Source organism: Eschrichtius robustus, chromosome 5 (genome assembly GCF_028021215.1).
Source record: "Eschrichtius robustus isolate mEscRob2 chromosome 5, mEscRob2.pri, whole genome shotgun sequence".
Taxonomy (NCBI): domain Eukaryota; kingdom Metazoa; phylum Chordata; class Mammalia; order Artiodactyla; family Eschrichtiidae; genus Eschrichtius; species Eschrichtius robustus.
In genome coordinates, this window is record NC_090828.1 from 2,990,745 (window position 1) to 3,010,614 (window position 19,870).

The 19,870-nt window shown below is 51.6% G+C and overlaps 1 protein-coding gene across 7 annotated transcripts in view; it reads right to left on the reverse strand.

Annotated features, from left to right (window-relative positions):
- Nucleotides 1-404: 404 nt before the first annotated feature.
- Nucleotides 405-19,870, reverse strand: part of SCLY (selenocysteine lyase) — a 32,510-nt gene continuing 13,044 nt past the window's right edge. For 5 of the 7 annotated variants that reach the window (XM_068544134.1, XM_068544133.1, XM_068544135.1 and 2 more), the window contains exons 4-12: nucleotides 18,695-18,875; nucleotides 15,530-15,657; nucleotides 15,184-15,348; nucleotides 14,026-14,132; nucleotides 7,312-7,348; nucleotides 4,485-4,568; nucleotides 3,902-4,001; nucleotides 2,339-2,414; nucleotides 405-1,466 (exon numbers count right to left, since the gene is read on the reverse strand). In XM_068544134.1, coding sequence (XP_068400235.1) covers nucleotides 1,313-1,466; nucleotides 2,339-2,414; nucleotides 3,902-4,001; nucleotides 4,485-4,568; nucleotides 7,312-7,348; nucleotides 14,026-14,132; nucleotides 15,184-15,348; nucleotides 15,530-15,657; nucleotides 18,695-18,875 — 1,032 coding nt within the window. In that variant the 3' untranslated portion in view covers nucleotides 405-1,312. The other 2 variants (XM_068544139.1, XM_068544138.1) reach the window with 2 other exon arrangements.

The window sequence follows — 19,870 nt, forward strand, 5'->3', positions numbered from 1 at the left end:
CGAACCTCTGGGCAGCGGCTGCTCCCCAGGGCCGGTGACGGGCACAGGGCCCTGACCGAGAGTCTCTGGGGCTGCAGCTAGAGGTCCCGAGTGCATTTTTCAGAGCTGCCAAGCATCTTTTTCCAGACTGTTCTCTTCCGTGGGGCTGGACACCCGTAGTTCTTTGCTGGAGGAATCGGGACACCACAGCCTCTGCCTGGCAGAAGCAGGATGCCGCATGTTAGGGACCTACTTTCTAGAGCTCCCAGAGACACAGTCGCAAGCCGAGTTCCTGAAGCTAAAGCATGATTATGCAGTGAGCAGCGGGTCTGTCCCCACCCCCCAGCCGGCGCAGACACACTGGCGCCCCCAAGGGAAGCACCCACTAGAAGAACCACAAAATGTCCAAAACAAGCATTGGAAGCTTTTATTAGTTCATCTAATTTCTGACGGTTGTTTCCTCAGTGCCATCATGAAGTTCCTTGCACCTTTCAACTGCACATTAAAAGTGTTATTCAATTTAAAAAACCACTCCTATGTAAATGTCTCCATAGACATGACATTTGATGTGAATCAGACACCACAATGCCTCTGTGAAGATCAAAGAATCCTCCCGCAAATACAACTGAGATGGGAGCTGAGCGAGGGATGAACGATTTTCCGCCTTGGGAATGACCCAGCATCACGCAGGCACTGCCGCCCGTGACTCTGACGGCTGAGCTGAAACCCTGAGTAAATGATCGAATGGAAGGGACGGGAGGGGCCTGCGGACTGGGTGAGAGGGCGCCCAGTGGTCGATGGCCCAAGTGACCAGCAAGTGATGAGGAGGATGGGCAGGCCCAGGAAGCGGGGGGACGCCAAGCGGGGAGGGGGCCTGACCACAGGGGCCCCCTCCCTCTGGAAAGGGCTTGAGAAGAGCCATGAGGGTGAGGAGGGACCGACCTCTCAGCCAACAGGTGCACAGAGGCCAGGACAGCAGCCAAAAACCAGGTTTCCTACTTCCATGAGAGCAGCTGACAATCAACTATAAATACTAGGATTTTACCTTTCGGATAAAAATGCCACCTTCCAGGAAGGGCGTGCTTGTAACAAGCTCGCCCCGCTTCTGAGACGGGAGCGTGGACGTGGCTAAAGCGTTTCTAATCCAACTGGTGCCACTGGGCAGCAGTGACAGGGACGGTCCCACGAGGGCATCTTGTCCTGGGCCCCTCAGCACCGGTGGCATCTGTGTGCCCAGCAGACCCGCTCCCTCACTGACCAAGGGACGGGAGGGAGCCCGGAGCCCACACGCTCTGGGACAAGAGGAAGACTCCTTCTGGCACCACCCTGGGCACTAGGCCTGGCCCTCCAGCCGGGCCACCGCCTGCTTCAGGTCCTGCACGACGAGGTCCACTTCGGCCCGGGTGGTGCCGCGGCCCACGCTGAGCCGGATGGCGTTCCTGGCCACGTCCAAGGGGACGCCGCAGCTCAGCAGCACCGGGGATGGCCTGTGGGGCGGGGAGACGGGCCGGCCGTCAGGACACGGCTCTCCCGGGCTGCCACGTGCCCTCGGCCAGCTCCCCACTGGCCACGCACACTCTTTGGCCCACTGTCGCCAAGGGCCGGCTCAAAGCCCCCCTGCTCTCCAGCCGGGCCTGCCCCGGCACAGACCCCGACCCCGGGAGCACAGAGGCGGCCGCTGGCCCCTGCACCCGAGAGCCGGAGCCCGGGGTACAGTGGTAACTCCCGTCTCCAAGGAGCTAGCGGGCTCAGTTCCCGGAGGGGACGCAGAGCCACACGCGAGGCAGAGGGACGGCCTCCTGCAGACACCGGAGGCTGCGGCCCGCCCAAGTCGGTGCTGAGTTTGGTCCCGGTGCCCTGGCCTCGAACGGGGCCTGTTGCTCATCACGACCACAGCTCTGCTCTCTCCAGAGCCCAGGTGGCCGCATCCAGCTCCACTCCCGCCTGCAGGCCCCCCCAAGAAACCGAACCCCCTTCTCTTCCTCCAGCAGGGCTGCTCCCGATGCCCACGCCCGGGGCTCCACACCCTCCCCTCCCACTTCCGCCTGCTCCTGGCAGGGGGCGTGATCTGAACCCAAATCTGGTCACAGCTCCCGGTTTTCCTGAGGCTGAAGTGGCGCCTGCAGCCTGGCCCTGCTGCTCCAGCCCGCCCCTCCTCCCCGCTCCCTGCCTCGCGCTGAGCCCTGCTGCCCGCCTCCCGGTCCAGCCCGAGGCCCCTGTAGGCCGCAGCTCCCTCTTTCCTCCCGAGGGCCTGCGGTGTCTGGCCACTGTCTACGTCCCTGCTGGGCTGCAGAGCTGCCCGAACCTGGCGCCCGGATGCGCCCTGGATGCCGCAGCCAAGCACGGGGAGAGCACTCACCGGTCTCCATGGTCCGAGTGGCACGCAGCCCCCATGCTGGCCAGCAGCGTCATGCACTGGGCCAGCACCAGGCGGCCTAGGAGACAGAGCACAGGGCCCCTGAGGCGGAGTCCAGGCGGGGGCTGCCTCTCTTCCCTGCTGCAAGTTGGGAGGCCCCCTCCCTCGTACCACCTGACGGAATCCCAGGGCACAGGTCCCTCTGACGGCAGGTGAGAGAAACCACAGCAGGTCCCAGAGGAAGCGCTTCCTCTGCCCCTTGGCTGCAGAAGAGCAGACACTCTTCGGCCTCATAAGTCTGGCCTTGAGAATGTGGTATCCATCAGCTGCCTGGCAGGACACGCAGAATCCTGACAAGCTGCCTTACCGAATAACGTGTTGTCCTGGTAATAATGTCTAACTTGACGTCTCTGTTTTCTAAAGGGAGAGACATTGGGTGCTGCCTTTGTTAAGCTAGAAGGCACTTCCCTCTTCTTTCACAGGCACAGAGATTTAAAAAAATACAATGATGGGAATTCCCTGGCGGTCCAGTGGGTAGGACTCTGCCCTCTTACTGCCGAGAACCCGGGTTCGATCCCTGGTCGGGGAACTAAAAATCCCACAAGCCACGTGGCGCAGCCAAAAAAAAAAAAACAAAACAAAAACAACAAAAAACCCCCCAACACCGACGACTGCTGATTTAATTAAAACGAAGAGCCTGCCTCATTTAAATTAACACAGGTCATCACAGAATATAAAGCCTGCCCCCAGAAAAAGGGGGGAAGACACTAGAGGGAGGAACTTCCCTTCCCACAGCAGGGAGATCTGGGGAGTCTGCCATGTGCTTCCTTCCCAACGAGGATGCACTTCAGCCCCGGTGACGGCCGCCCCAGGGTTTCTTCATGGTCCAAACACGCTGCCCCTTTTCTCAGAGTGACCATGAGGCAACGACCTCTTCTTCTAAGAGGTGAAAAGTGCCCTTCAGGTCGGCTCTCCTGTGCTCTCGGGGCCACCATAATCTCCTCCCAGACAAACAGGATGCTCTACACCCTGGACTCGAGCCTCAAGGACTCCGGGCAGGCAAGTCCTACACACGTCTGGGATATGAGGCGTCCTAAGGCTAATCCTAACGCTAACCCCAAGCCTAATCCTAACCCTAACCTCAACTTTTCCAGCCAGGAGGCAGAGATCGCAGGAACTAATGAAGCCCACAGATCTGCACTTCAGCCTGACTCCGAGCCAGTTTTTAGTTGGTTGCCTCTACTTTCCTGACCCTCATAAAATGTTTCGTAAAAATCGCAGACAAAGACGGACCAACTAGCCTAAAATTCAGTTCACTTTATCTCCATCCCTCACATCTTTGGGGCGGGGCTGGGACCCTGTGAGAGCTGAGTGCCACTGTGCTGTGTCCAGAGCCTTAGCACCCGGCGCAGGTCAGCAGCTGTGCCCAGAGCCCCACCACCACGGGACAGTGCCTGGTGGGGCGACCCCGCCCTTGGCCAGTGCCCACGCCTCCCCACAGCTCAAGCTGTGCCCAGCCCAGCCCACCCCAGCCCCCAGCCAGGGAGAGCTGGGGGCAGTCGTCACCTTGCAGCTGGGGTCCCAGGATGGAGAAGTTACAGGTGTTGGGGAGTCGCTCAGTGCCTGGAAACTGGCTGTTCAGATGGATTCTCTTACCAAATTCAGCCTGGAAAATTAACAGAATATGCAGTGACATCTTCGGAGCCCCCTCCCCCCAACTGTGTGAACTTCAGACTTTCTGGAAAACAAAACCTCACTCTCGGGAATTCCCTGGCCGTCCAGGGGTTAGGGCTCTGCACTCTCACTGCCGAGGGCCTGGGTCCAATCCCTGGTTGGGGAACTAAGATCTTGCAAGCCACACGGTGTGGCAGGAAAAAAAAAAACCTCACCCTCAACGCACAGAATGATTACCTTACTGGTAAGTATCTACTGATAACAGGGAGACTATGGAGGGCAAAGTTAATTGGGAGAAAAAAATTCTGAATACATTTGGGTCGTCTTCATACAATCCTTAAATATCCCGTCTCTGGTATTTCTGTCATGTGCCCGTGAAAGTCACTTGGTCTGGAGCCCCTCGTTGGGGGTCGTGGAGCCCCTCATTGTGGGTCGCGGCCCTGGCTGCCCCCCCAGCTCCGCGCCGGGCGCTCACCGCCAGCCTCTCCTCCAGGTAGTCGCGCACATCCCGCATGTGGGCTTCGTAGGCCTCGCAGTTCTCTGCCACCAGCTCAGCCGCCTAGGGACACAGGAGGGCCCCTCAGTTACGGTAAACCAAGGGGAGCAACACAGCTTTAAGCAGCAGAGGTGATTCTTCCCGCAGACAGACAGGCGACACGGCCTCAAACTGCTCATTTTCTGGAACCTCACAAATACACAGTATGCGCCGACCGTGTGACCAGGTTCGGGATAAGTGCCGAGTCCCCTTCACTTGTTAACAGGAATTTACTTTTTCAGGCTTCCGGATACCCCAGGCACTGGAGAGTCCCTAGCCAGTGACCAAAGGCAATCCCAGTCCTGAAGGCACGTCCATCCCAGGGACAGACACACCAGGGAAGAGGTGACCACGGTAGACCGGCGGGTGGGCGCCGTGACGGGAACTCGGGGCAGCGGGGAAGGGCATTCCAGGCAAAGGCCCCGCAGGGGGAAAGGCGAGTGCTCCTGGAACAGAGTGAGCGAGGGGGACAGCGCCCCAGAAGCCCCATGACAGGCGGGACCTGAGCCTAAACGCAAGGCAGATGCATGTGGATTTTGAGGAAGGGGTGAGATGCTCTGATTTGTGTGTTAGAACTGGATGCTACGTGGAGATGGATGAGGCGGCCACACACAAGACGGGGATGATCTGGCCTGGAGTCGGTACAAGAGGCAGGTCCTGGACCTCTCGTGGAGACTGAGCAGACAGGCCCGGCTGTGGCATCAGGTGCGGGGGACGGGACAGGGCAGGTCAAGGGCACCTCCTAGATTTCTCAGCTGAGAGCCTGGGTGGCAGGAGGCACCACGGGGAAAGACGCCAACGATGGAGGAGAGAGAGCAGGACACATCGTGGGCTCAGAGGAAACGCTGAGGAAGCAGGTGGGACGTGGGCCTCCCAGAAGGTCAGGACCGGCCCTGAGACGTCAAGTCCAAGACCGGAGCGCAGGCTGGCATCAGAGCCACGGGACAGGGTGAGCACGGCAAGAGGGAGAGGAGGCTGGGACGGCACCCAGGAGGCTGACGGGCGAAGAGGCAGAGAAGGAGCCTCTGGGGGGAGAAGCGGTCCCACAGCTGCAGGAGGTCATGGCGAAATGGGGACCTCGTCGACCAGCTTCTGGGAGCAGAGCAAGGAGATGTCGGGAGGATGGCAGGGGGCAAGAGCGCGCGCGGGCTGCTCCACGGGGCGGAGGATACGGGAAGAGGCTGGAGCGGCGAGGACCAGGGGAGGATGGTTTTAAAGGCTGGGGGAGGAACACCCCAGCAGAGGAATGTGAGGGTGCAGGAGAGGGGGCGGCCGCAGGGGGGCGCCTTTCTTCAGCCGGCACACAGGGAAGCGGTGGAAAGCAGCGAGGAGACCTTGACTCGCCCCATGGGGGCCAGGACACACCTCCCAGGGGTGAGGGGGCGGGGTGTGTCCCGAGACAGACCACACTGAGGAGGGCCAGGCTGAGCAAGGGGAGGGGGCGACAATGGTGTGCCACCCCCCCCCCCCCCAGTGACAGCGGGGTCAGAGGACCTGGGCACAGGTGCCAGCCAGCAGCAAGGAAAGGGTCACGGCTGCAGAACGGAGCGGAGGGGCCTGCGGCTGCAGCGCCGCCATCTAACACTCATCAGGAAGATCTTCAAGAAGCTGCCCCTCTGTCCCCATCTCGGGGGGGGGGGGGCGGTAACTGGACCCAGGGGATGAGCAAACCTGTGGTCATGACGTCATTGCTTTTAATATTAGAAGAGACTTGAGAAGATACTTCCCTTTTAAAGGCTAAGCGTATGAAACCCACTCCACAGATCTTAAAAAGCACATCTCCAGGTTGATAAATAAAATTCAAGGTTTCTCTTATGTTGGTCTGTTTCTTGGGATCATGAACGTGATCCCTCCTAAGGCCAGGATACCTATTAAAGCTGCTGGGAAACTGATGTGAGATCACAGAAAATACGCGCTCTGGTCTCTGCCCTGGACCAGGCACAGAGCTCCTGAGACCCGTGGAATTTCCTAAGTGATCAGAGCCTGAGGAGTGGCCTTTATTCTAATATTTGGTCTTGGACTCTGGTTCCTGCTGCCGAGCTCCTAAATCCCTTGGAATTTCCTGGGTGACAGGAGTGTCTTTTGCCCTGATGAGGCGACCCTGGGTGGGCTCCTGGATAGGGGCCGGTCACCGAGCCGTGATTCGAAGCTTGGAATTTCTTTAGAGGGGAGAGGGGCTGGAAATGGAGTTAATGATTGATCAAAGCCTCCATAAAAACCTCAACAGTGTGGGTTCAGAGAGCTTCCAGGTTGCTGATCACAGAGGTGCTAGGAGGGTGGTGCCTGGAGAGGGCATGGAAGCCCCTTCCCACATCCCCTGCCCTACATTCCTCTTCCTTCTGGATGTTCCCCTGTATCCTTTATCATATCCTCTCATAATAAACCAGTAATCTAGTTTCTCTGAGTTCTGTGAGCTGTGCTGGCAAATACACTGAACTCAAGGAGGGGCCATGGGAACCTCTGGTTTACAGCTGGTTGGCCAGAAGTGCAGGTGACAGTCGGCATCTGAAGCTGTGGGTGCCCACAACTGAGCCCTTAGCCTGTGGGATCTGACAGCAACTCTGGGTAGACAGTGTCAGAATTGAGCTGAATTGTAGGACACCCAGCTGGTGCCACAGAATTGCTGGGTGGGGACCCCCAACCCCGCACATCTGGTGTCAGAAGTGTGGTGAGTGTGGCAGTGGTTTGAGAGTGAGGCGGAAACACAGGAGGAAGACATCAGTGGACAACACAACGGCTTCAGCTGTCCGAGGTCACCAAGGCTTACCTTCCCAAGGCCGGCAATCATCGGGGTGTTCTCTGTCCTGTAAGAGACAAGGGATTCAATCCTATTTCCACGCAAAGCAATTAACAAACATCCCCGGAAGGAGTCCTGTCTATCTGAAAGTCAGGTGTTCAAATAAAAACAGTCACACCAACATCCTTCCTAAACAAGGGCAGCTGCCAGCCCCCAAACCCTCGTCATCGCCCAGGGACAGTAGACATGGCCCACCGTGGGCAATACACAGTGGGTGTCCAAGTGACAATTCTACCTGGACCCGCCTCCTACCCAGGAGAAAGCCCTCCTCTGACTGCAGGACCCAGAGCCCCCCTCTTTGGTCCCCCTGCCAAACCAGGTGAGGGTCTGAGGAACTCACTCCCCACCCGGTTCCCTTCAGCTGACGTTTCAGCTAAAGCCTCTCAACTGTAATATGGGATGAATCTTTTGTTAGTAGAGACTTGGGGCGTAGTGTGTGTGTTCGGGGGGGCTGTGCAGGAGGGGACAGGAACATCCCCGAAGACCAGTGGTTCCCATACACTGATGTTAACAAACTGAAAAACAACTCTTCACTCTATTTCAGGAAAAACAAAACAAAACATTAACTTTCTTAGTTTTACATTTTGGCTAAACAAAGTTGTCTTAAACCTCTGGAGCTGGCTACTGCTTGTTAACTAACAGAGAGCAAGGTAAGTGAGCGCACAGCACAGGTATGACAGGAAACGAGATGCCACTGGTCATCTTTGGACAAGCTTATTGGTCAGGACTGTCCCCGGAGACGGGCTCTGACACCTGGGGGTGGTTTGGGAGAATGAGGCGCTCCGGGCTCTGTCCTAGGCTGGGAGATCCCGAACGTCATCCCTCTCTGGGCCTCACCCTTCTCTGTAGGACGATACGGTCAGACCAGAAGCACCTCTCGAGGCCTGTGACTTGTGACTGACTGTAGGCATGGCCAGGGTGGCCCAGCTGGGCCCCTGTCTGGGACCTGGAGCCCACACGCACTAGCCCAGCGCTGCGGTCAGGCCTGTCCCCCCTCCACGCCCACCCGAGGCCATGCACACCCTGCTCTCACACCTGTCCACCCACGGAGCTGCCCACTATGGCTCCTGGCACAGCTGATGTTCTGCCTTTCTTCTTCTTTTTTTTTTTTTTTTAAATATTAATTAATTTATTTATTTATGGCTGTGTTGGGTCTTCGTTTCTGTGCGAGGGCTTCCTCTAGTTGTGGCAAGCGGGGGCCACTCTTCATCGCGGTGCGCGGGCCTCTCACTACTGCGGCCTCTCTTGTTGTGGAGCACAGGCTCCAGACGCGCAGGCTCAGTAATTGTGGCTCACGGGTGGGCCGAGTTGCTCCGCGGCATGTGGGATCTTCCCAGACCAGGGCTCGAACCCGTGTCCCCTGCATTGGCAGGCGGATTCTCAACCACTGCGCCACCAGGGAAGCCCCCTTCCTTTTTTAATTAAACTCTTTGACAGAATGTAGATTCGCATGCAGTTGTAAGAAACAGCACAGAGACATCCTGCGTACCCTTTACTCGGTTTCCCCCAAGTAACACTGTAGGACAGTATCACAACCAGGAATACCGACAAGACACAGACATTCCCACCACCACAAAGACCCCTCCTGCTGGCCTTTTATAACCACACCCACTTTTATAACCCACACCCTTCAGCCCTCCTTCCCTCTTTAACAACTCTGGCAACCGCTAATCTGTTCTCCACATCTGTAATTCTGTCATTTCAAGAATGTCACATAGATGGAACCACAGAGTTTATAACTTTGAGGGACTGGCTTTTTTCATTCACCAAAATTCTCTGGAGATTCTTCCAGGCTGCTGTGTATCAGTGGTTCACTCCTTCTCATTACTGAGCAGGGTCCCGTGGCACGGATGTGCCCCCGCTGGTGTAACGCTCACTCATTAAAGGACATCTGGGTTGTTTGCTGTTTGTGGCTATTATAAATAAAGCTGCTAAATACTTCTGCGTACGGGTTTTGCTTGTGAACGTAAGTCTTCATTTCTCTGGGATATATGTTCAGGAATGAAATTCCTAGGTTGTATGGTAGTTGCATATTTACTTTTTAAAGAAACTGCCAAACTGTTTTCCAGAGCAGCTGTACCATTTTACATTCCCACCAGCCAAGTATGAATGATCCAGTTTCTTTCCATCTTGGCCAGCATTTGGTGTGGTCACTATTTTTTACATTAGCCACTCTGACAAGTCTGTAGTGATGGCGTCTCCTTGTGGTTTTAATTTGTATTTTGCTAGTAGCTAATGATGTTGAACATCTTTTTGTGTGCTTATTTGCTATCCTCTTTGGTGACATGTGTTCCTGTCTTTTGCCCATTTTTTGACTGAATTGTTTGGGGTCTTTTTGCCGCTGAGTTTTGAGAGTTCTTTATATATTCTAGGTGCTAGTCCTTTGTCGGATCTGTCATTTGAAAACATTTTCTCCTAATGTGTAGCTTGTCTTTTCATCCTCTTAACAAAGTCTTTTTTTTTTTTTTAATTTATTTATTTATTTATTTATGACTGTGTTGGGTCTTCGTTTCTGTGCGAGGGCTTTCTCTAGTTGCGGCAAGTGGGGACCACTCTTCATCACGGTGCGCGGGCCTCTCTCCGTCGCGGCCTCTCTTGTTGCGGAGCACAGGCTCCAGACGCACAGGCTCAGTAATTGTGGCTCACGGGCCCAGCCGCTCCGTGGCATGTGGGATCTTCCCAGACCAGGGCTCGAACCCGTGTCCCCTGCATTGGCAGGCAGATTCTCAACCACTGTGCCACCAGGGAAGCCCCCCTCTTAACAAAGTCTTTTGCAAGGCAAAAAGTTTTAAATTTTGATGAAGTTCCATTTATCAATTTTCGGGTGTTCTTAGGCTTGACACCACAAGCACATCCATTTTATGCTGTGGTGTCAAGTCTAAGAACTCTTTGCTTAGCCCTAGATCCTGAAGATTTTTTCCTATTTTTTTCTAAAAGTTTTATAGTTTTATGTTTTACATTTCAGTTCAGGATCTATTTTGAGTTACATTTTATAAGGTGTGAGACTTAGGCTGAGGTGTACTTTGCCTGTGGATGCCTTGAGTGCTCCAGCACCATATGTTGAAAGGCTATCTCATATTAGGTGAATTCTGTTAGCTTTTTGACGAAGTAGTCCTCTTCATCTGAGTTATCAAATTCATGTGTGTAGGGTTGTTTGTGGCACTCCTTTACTATTCTTTTGATGTCTGTAGGGTCCGTAGTGATACCTTGTTTCATTCTTGATATTGGCAATTTGTTTCTTTTTCTTTGTCAGTCTTGCTAGAGGTTTGTCAATTTTATCGATGTTTTCACAGAGCCAGCTCTTCAATTCATTGATTTTTTAAGTCATTTTTGTTTTTAATTTCATTGACTTCTATTTGCATCTTTATTATTTCCTTCTGTTTGCTTTGGGTTTATTTTGCTCTACATTTTCTAGGTTCTTCAGATGGGAGCTTAGATTATTACCTTGAGATTCTCTCTGTTGTCTAATATGTGATTTGGTGCTATAAATTTCCCTCTCAGCAGTTCTTTAACTGTGTCTCTCAAATTTTGGTAAATGTATTTTCATTTTCATTCATTTCAGTGTATTTAGTGAGACTTCTTCTTTGCCTCATGGATTATTTATAAGTATGCTGTTTGTTTCTAAGTGTTTGGAGACTTTCCTATTACCTTGCTATTATTGATTTTTAGTTTGATTCCACTGTGGTTAAAGAATACACTCTGTATGATTTCAGTAAATGTACTGAGGTTTGTTTAATGGTACAGAATATGATTTATCTTAGTGTATATTCCATGGCACTTAAAAAGAATGTGTATTTTGCTGTTGTTGGGTGGAGTGTTCCAAACAGGTTGATTAGATCCTGTTGGTTGATGGGTGTTACTGCGTTCTTCTATACCTTAGCCAATTTTTGTCTAGTTGTTCTATCCATTGTTGAGGGAAGGGTGTTGAAGCCTCCATCTATAATTGTGGATTTGTCTATTTTTCCTTTCAGTTTAGTTTGGTTTTTTTCTTCCTCACGTATTTTTCAGCTCTACTGTTTAGTGCATCCACATTAGGACTGCTATGTCTTCTTGGTGGACTGATTCTTTTATCATTATATAATTCCCCCTGCCTCCCCCATCCTTGGTAATTTTCTATTTTCTTTGCTCTGGAGTCTCCTTTATCTCATGTAATATAGCCATTCCTGCTTTCCTTAGATTAATGTTAGTGTGATACACTTTTTTCCAACCTTTACTTTCAACTTGCTTCTTGCTATATTTGAAGCAAGTTTCTTATAGACAGCATATAGTTGGATCCGTTTTTTAAATTTTTATTCTGCCAATCTCTGCCTTTTAATTGGAATATTTATACCATTTACATTTAATGTAATTATTGATGTTTGGGCTTAAGTCTTCCATTTTATTTTTTCTCTGTTTTCTTTTTCCTACCTTTCTGTGGGTCACTTAAACAGTTTTCAGAAGTTCAAGTGAAGAACAGAAACCTTACCTCCTTTTACATCCCTTTATCCTCCCCCATTCATAATATAATTATCTTAAATATTTCTTCCACATACATTTTGAACCACATCAGACAGTGCTATGATTTTTGCTTAGGCCATCAAACATAATTTAGAAAACTGAAGAGAAGGAAAGTCTATTTTTTATTTACCCATATTTTTGTTCACCATGCTCCTTCTCTCTGATGTTCCAAGGTTCCTTCTTTTACTGTTTCCTTTCTGTGTAAAGAACTTCTTTAGTCATTTTTAGCATAGGTTTTCTGGTGACAAATTCTGTTAGTTTTCTCCTTCATCTGAGAATGTCTTGATTTCCTCTTCGTTCCTGAAGGATATTTCTGCTCTGTTTTTAATTTGGCTTGACAGTTCTTTTCTTTGAGCACTTGAAAATTTTTGCATACTTCCTCTGGCCTCCATGGCTTCAGATGAGTAACCTACTGTCATTCGAATTATTTTTTTCCTATAGATAAGGTGTTATTTATTCTTTCCTCTGGCTCCTTTCAAGATTTGTCTTTGTCTTTCATTTACGGAAGTTTACTTTTTATGTCTTAGGGTAGATTTCTTTTGGTTTATCCTGTTTGGGTTTTGTTCAGCTTCTTGAATCTGTGGGTTTATGTCTCTTGCCAAATTCGGGAAGTTTTCAGCCATTATTTCTTCAAGTTCTTTTTCATCCCACCCTCTTTCTCCCTATCCCTCCAGGACCTCAACGAAATGAATGTTAGGTCTTTTGTTATAGTCCCACAGGTCCCCAGAGGCTCTGTTCAATCTTCTTCCAGTCTACTTCCTGTCTGTTTTTTATATTGGTTACTTCTATTGTTCTTTCAGTTCACTCTTTCCTCTGTTGCCCCTATTCTGCTGGTGAGCCTGTCCACTGAGCTTTTTACTTTGGCTGTTGTAGTTTTTAGTTCTAAAATTTCTGTTTAGTTCTTCTCTACATCTTCTTCTTCTTTGCTGACACTTTCTATTTCTTCTGTTTCGAGTGTGTTCATAATTGCTCATTAAAGCATTTTTATTGTTTTTGCCTTAAAATCTCTTATCAGATAATTCTAACATCTTTGTCATCTCAGTGTTGGCATCTATTGATCATCTTTTTTCTTTGATTTAAGATCTTTCTGGTTCTCAGTATGATGAGCGATTTTCAGTTGAAACCTGGACATCCCTGTGTCGTTATGAGTCTGGATGTTTCTTAACCCTTCCGTATTAGCTGTCTTTTTTTGACCTTCCTCTGGCAGGAGGAGTGTGCCAACTGACTACTGCCAAGCGGGGGTAGACGTCCAGATTCCCTCCTTGGCCTGTGTCAACATCCAAGAGGAGAACACACCTTGTTAGTGATGGGTATGGGTGGAAGCCCAGGGTGCCCACGTGGTCTCCACTGACACCTTGGTGGGGTGCACAACTGTGGTGGGGCAAAAGTCCTGGCTCTTCACTAGGTCCTGTCTGACACAGGAAGGGCATGGGGCTCTTGTCACAGCCTGTGTGGGTGAAGTCTGGGCTCCCTATTCTCCTTTGTGGCACAGGTGGGGGTGGCGGCAGTTTACCATGGTGACTGGCTGGAGAAAAGCAGGTATTGTCTAAAAGTTCTCTGTATTGCTAGGCTCTCCTTTCCCTGGTCCACTGGCTGGAGAGAGAGGGCTTTCTTGGGCATTTTTCATCAGCCCCTATTGGTGTTTCTGAGTTGCTGGCTTCCTCTGCTCTAATTCTGGAATAAAGGAAGCAAGAGAAACCCTAGGGAACTCACCACATGTTGTCTATTTCTTCCTCTTGTTATCAAGTTTCTGACAACACATGTGGTGCTGGTACCACCTCATTCCCTGGTTAAAACACCCCTCAGGTCATGGGGACACAGGAGCTTTCAGGGAGGAAACCAGGTGCTTCTACGTGGCCCTGCTCACCCCACAGTCAAGAGAAGGGCAGCACATCTCAGCCGGGGGGCTCCGGTGGCACCTCTTTGGTGGGCTGGGCCAAAATAACAAAAGGAACTGGATGCTTTGAAGCAGCTGAAAAAGACTTCCTTCATCTGCTTTGAATCATCCCCAACGAGACTGCAGATCCGTGAGTCCTAAGTGTAGAACCGGCCAGGGGAGCCACGTCTGACTCAGTGGAGATGAGAGCGCTGTGCTATCACCGTGCTTCCAAGAGACGGGGGAGCCACTGCCCTACATACAGACAACACAGCCAGCGGGCCAGACAGCTCGTTAAACTTCTACCTTACCCTGGCCTGAAATTCCGCTCTTGTCCACCTCCAAACAGCATAGGGTACAGAGGGGTGAGTTCACCGAGCCCTCGGATGTAAAGTGCTCCAATCCTGGGGCCATAGAACTGAAAGAAAAGTCAGTCATTTATTCAACAAGAACCTTCTGGGGACCTTCTCCATATACGTATTGAGAGGCCCACAGAGATACTCTATGACGTCCGGGCCCACCTCCTCTGGTCCCGCAGGTGGCCACCCAGCCCCACTGCAGACACGTGGGGGTCACAGAAGCCTTCGGGTGGGGGCAGGTGCTGGAGTCTGGTCCCCAGCTCGGGGGCAGCAGAGCACCTGCACGGCACATGGGAGACTCTGTGAAGGAGAGGGGCTGGAGAGAGAGATGGCCAAGGGCTGTCCTGCGGATGACTCCACGCTCTCAAATCCACATTAGCTAGAAATCTTAAGGGCTGCCGTGTCAGGCCAGCACCTCACACCCTTGGGAATCAGCTGAGGGGAAATTACTAAAAATAGTCCAGCTTCTAGTCAGCTGCTGGAAAGATGAGCAAAAGCTTCAGAAGGGTCTTCACTATTAACTATTTCCCCAGCATACCCGAGAGATGAGGGCCGTGAAAACCACACCCTCACACTCAGAGCCACACTTTGAGTCAAGTTAGAGAGGCCATCATTCTTGAACCCTGCCTCTTCCATCCCTGGGTGGGGGGCTGAGTGGGCTGAGGAGGGGTCTGCACGCACTCTCTGGGCTGCAGAGGTCACTCACTCCCGGGCTAAACCCACCTGTGACCTCCACTCCCCCCACCCTCCCCCCGACCCCGCCTCTCCCCCTCCCACTCCCCCCTCCCCCGCCTCTCCCCCTCCCACTCCCCCCTTCCCCCTCCCCCGATGGCCTTGCCTGGCCTCCCCGCTTCCTACCCCGTATGGGCTGCGCTGCCCAGCGTCCCCAGCGGGCACTCAGCCCTCGGCATCCTAGCTCTGCCGGGCTCTCCTCTGAGCTGCCGAGGCCGGGGCCGCGGTCTGCCCATCACCATGACCCAGGGCCTCGCTGGGCATGTGCGCCGGGTGCACCGGTGACGGAGGACGAGCGGGGCCGCGGGCTCTGCTCGCAGGTGAGCCTGGCGTCGAGGGGTCTCCCCGGCAGGAGGGCAGGAAGGCGGACGGACGCACCTTGTGGCCCACGACGGTCAGGAAGTCCACGCCCAGGTCCCGCACGTCCACGCGCTGCTTCCCCAAGGCCTGGGCGGCGTCCGTGTGCACGAGCACCCCCGGCAGCCCGCCCGCCGCCCGCTGCTGGTTCAGGGCTCGGACTCGCCGGCTGATCTCGGGCACCGGCTGCAGAGGGAGAAACACACGGCTGAGTGTGTTGATTTGATGAAGACGGAATGAAAGAAACGAGGAGTTGTTAATGAGGACACAGCAAAAAGTTCCTGAACTGAAGAACAGGGGAGAGAAGAGGCGGGGGCTGGGAAGCCGGAGTCCCCACTCCCTCTTCCTAAGAGGGACAGCCACTCACCATGATGACGCCTGTCTCGTTATTGGCCAGCATGATGGTCACGAGGCACGTGGCCGGGCGGACGGCCGCCAGGATGTCCTCAGCCTCCGCCTGCCCGTTTACCTTGGACACGGGGACAAAGGTGACCTCTGAGGAATAAGACACAAGTATGAGGTCAAACCCACAAAGTATCCTTTCTGGAACGTTTACTTAGACACAGTGAAAAAAGCAATTTATCATAAAGGTTCAGAAAACTCTGAAGAAGGAATATGAGCCCCCTTTATCGCCCCACCCACAGACAACCGGCTTGAAGGCTTCGTCAGTGAGCTTCAATTGGGGGGCTGTCTGGGGACACCCTGTTCCGCCTCTAAGGGACCCGCAAGCAGCTGAGACAGCCTCAGTTCGTGGGAGCGTCTCGAGGCGCTAAGTACTTAACCTTCCCTCACTCCACTGACCCAGCCTTTGTTAAGCACCTACCGTGTGCCAGGCGCTGCTCCAGGCCCCTAGAATCCTACTACTGCAGATGGAAAATAAAGAGAGGTGACCAAATCGGGGTTTGGGGTTCAAAATGGTGAAGACAAACACACCCACTGTCCCCTCAAGGTCCCACTGAAACGAGAGAACGGACATATTTCTCGATAAGGACGACCACCTGTGGACAAGGAATTTTGAGCAATGCCCGGAATACAGAAAGATGATGTCATTAGACTAAGAGCATCAGGGAAAACCCACCCAGGACACTGATAGGCGAAAACTAACTCCACAGAAAGTAGGAAAGGATCCAGAGGCCATCCACGTTCAGGGTGCACTTGTGGAGAGCAGGGTGGGGGCCGACTGCCGAGGCAGGCAGAGGACTAGGTCCCGACAGATAAGGACGCCCGCCTCATACCCAGCAAGTGGGTGGCAGCAGCGCTGGCCTCGACAGCAGGCGGGCTCGGGGGTGGGCGGGCACTGCGGGGCAGCAAGAGAAGGGTGGAGCTGGTGCATCCACTACGGGACTCAAAGGGGAGCAAAGGAAGGGCAACTCCGGCCAGGACTTCTGTCTTTTTATTAAGTGTGTGAGCACCTGCTCAACATCATCAGCCCTCAGGGAGACGCAGATCAAAACCCCCATGAGCTCCCACTTCACACCCACTAGGACGGCTGTTACAGAAAACACAGACACTAACACATGGTGGCGAGGACGTGGAGAAACTGGAGCCCCCAGGCACTGCTGGTGGGAATGTAAAATGGTGCAGCTACTGCGGAATACAGAGGTTAGGGTTAAACACCGCGATACTTCAAAGGTGAAACAGAGCTACCACATGACACAGCAGTTCCACTCCTGGGTATATACCCAAGAGAAACAAAAACATTCGTCCACACAAAAACTTCTACACAAATGCTCACAATGGCATTATTCATAGTATCAAATGTTCATCAACTGACGAATGGATAAAATGTGAATATTATTCACCCATAAAAAGGAATGGAATACTGACACAGGCTACAACGTGGATGAACCCTGAAAACATGATGCTAAGTGAAAGAAGCCAATTACAAAAGACCACATATCATGTGACTCCATTCATATGAAAGTCCAGAATGGGGAAATCTCCAGAGACAGAATGTATTAGTGGTTGCCCAGGGTTGAGGGAAACAGAGTTACAGTTAACAGATGGGAGGTTCTTTTGAGGATCAGGAAATGCTCTATAATTGACTGTGGTGGTGGTTGCACAACTCTGTGAATTCACTAAAAACTACTGAATCGTACACTTCAAACGGGTGAAGAGAATCATACGTGAGTTCCATCTCCATAAAGCTGACATATATATTAAAAAACAACAACAGCAACAACTGGACCGTGTGGAGGTGGAGGGGTGTGAGACAGTTGAGGTCAAGTCCCCATTTTATACCAGGGAGTCAACAAATAGATGCTTGAGTTAATAAACTAAGAAATGGAGATTATGTGGGTAAGTTATTAAGTATTAAAGTGGAAGTAATTAAAGTGATAATGCCAACCACGAGAAAAACTGAAGGCAAACTTGAGGGGCCCTGCCTCCGAGGAGCAGGACTGGGGGGGGGGGGAGATGGGGGGGTGGGGAAGAACCTTTACTTTACAGCAATACTTGAAGCCTTTCTGTCGTCTTTAGGTGCGCGCCTATTCTTTGTAAAAACGTGTACAATTTTAAACAAGAGGTAAAATGTAACAGCAACTAATAACAATGTATTAAGTTGCCCTTCCCTGTACCTGAGACACAGAAAAAAAGGCACCAGCGATTAAAAGGAAGGACAGTTTAAACAAGAAAGTTGGACCTGACTTTTTTTTAGTTAGAGTGGTGCATCAAGAGAAAAACCTTTCCAGTGGTCAAAGGGGAAAAGTGGTAACAAGGCTCACAGTCAAACCGAGCAGCTCTGGCACAACCCCTTTATCTTTAAGATAAACACTCTCCCCTGCCTCCCCTTCAGGTTTCCAGGCAGATTAGGTAAGAAGGCAAATGCTGCGGAGAAAACCAGTCTTATTCCAAGGAGAGGTCAACCCCGGCTGTCTTGGGAAAAATGTCTCTTACGTTTTCAAAAGCTAGTATCTATACCCTGTGTCTCGAGATGTCACATCACAGGAAAAGTGAAAGGACCAGAAGTAACCAGGGCCACTGCCACTGCTGGGCATGCCCCACCTGCCCCTCAGACTGCCTGGCCAGGTGCACCTCCCGGTGGGGCCCCAGCACCCCCTCCCCACCACCCGCCTCTGCTCCCCTCACCCGCCTCTGCTCCCCTCACCCCGGGAGGCCCCCATCTCCTCTCTGCTGAGATAACAGACTCCCAGCAGGGGTGCACTTATTCTTGTTTTTACCACCAGAAGCTGATGTCTGTTGGATCCTTTTTCTTTCTACCAGAGGGAGTGCAAGCCAAGATTCAATCATTAAAATCAAATAATGAAAAGCACGGGTTAGCATTTCTAGGCATGCTATTAAATATGCACGTATTTATCATATACAAGAGTCTGACGTATCATGCGGTGATAAACGACCAGTTCCACGCACTGGTGATTGATTTCTCCCTCAGGGAAAATCTGGAAGAACAGGCCTTGTAACCTTCGCCCCTGGGCACAGCCAGGAGCCCAAGCGCCAGAGGGTAAATGATTCACCGGGGCACCCGGGTCGGGCCGGGGCGGCCCCGCCGGACCTCAGCCAGCTGCCCACTCACCGGCCACTCGTTCTTCCACCAGGTGCTCCAGGGGCAGGCGGATGGAGTCGTGTTCCACCGTGCAGGTGATGATGTGAGGCAGGGCCCCCTCCACTGGGCTGGGATGCTCGGCCGTGTCCCCCACTGCGGCATGGATTTTGTGGAAATGTTTCACCACAGAATGGATTACTAAATTATTTGACTGCAGAGACAGAGCAGAAAAATCATTTACGAAAACTATCCTAAGGGGAGACTTAAGAGTAACAATCTCTCTCATTTGTAGTTTCCTTTGTAGCTAACATTTAAAAAGAAAACAACCAAACAAAAAAACGGTCTCAAAGAAAATCAGCTCCTGAGCTGCATCTTCTGAAAGGCCTAACTACAAAGATTTGGGGGTTTTCAACTTTCAAAAATGTCAGAATTCGTTTCCAGTGGATTACGCAGGCTTTTTGTTAAGCAACATTATGCATTTTTAAAATTTTCTAAATCTGTCAAAAAAGAATATTTTGCCCAGGCGCCCATCGCTGGTGGGAATGTGAACTGGCACAACCTCTGTTAAGGGCCATCTGGCATATCTATCAAACAGGCCCTGTGACCCAGGAAGTCTAGTTCTTGGACTTGATCCTACAGCTACACTTGCACAGAAGCAAAATGATGGATGTAAAAGGTTACTGGTTAAGTGTACAATGACGTAACAGCAAAACCTTAGGAAACCCTTCACCGTCTATCAATAAGGGGACTTGTCCAGTGGACCCCAAGCAGATGTAAAAGCACAGAGGGATGCCCCAAGGACTGATGCCAGAGATCTCAAAGGCAATTGTCAAATGAAAAAAGGTAGCGAGCATCATATGCAGCATCATACAATTCGTATAAAAAGGGCGAGATACATACCCATTTGCTTATACATCCCCAAAATCCTTGAAGAGGTAAAAAGGGAAGGAGAAAAGAATATATAAATCTACACACTTAATCTGTTTTTAAGGCAAAGGCTCTCTCTGCAGGACTCGACAGAAACTAACAATACTGGTCTCCTGTAGGGAGAGGAAGTGGATAACTGAGGGGATGGGTGGGAGATTTTTTTTTTTTAAGGACCTCTTCTCTCATTGCTAAATACAACATATACACAGAACAGTGTATAAAATAGAAATGTAAGTTTCATGAGAAAGCATGACAGTGAAGGCCTGAGTAACCGTGACC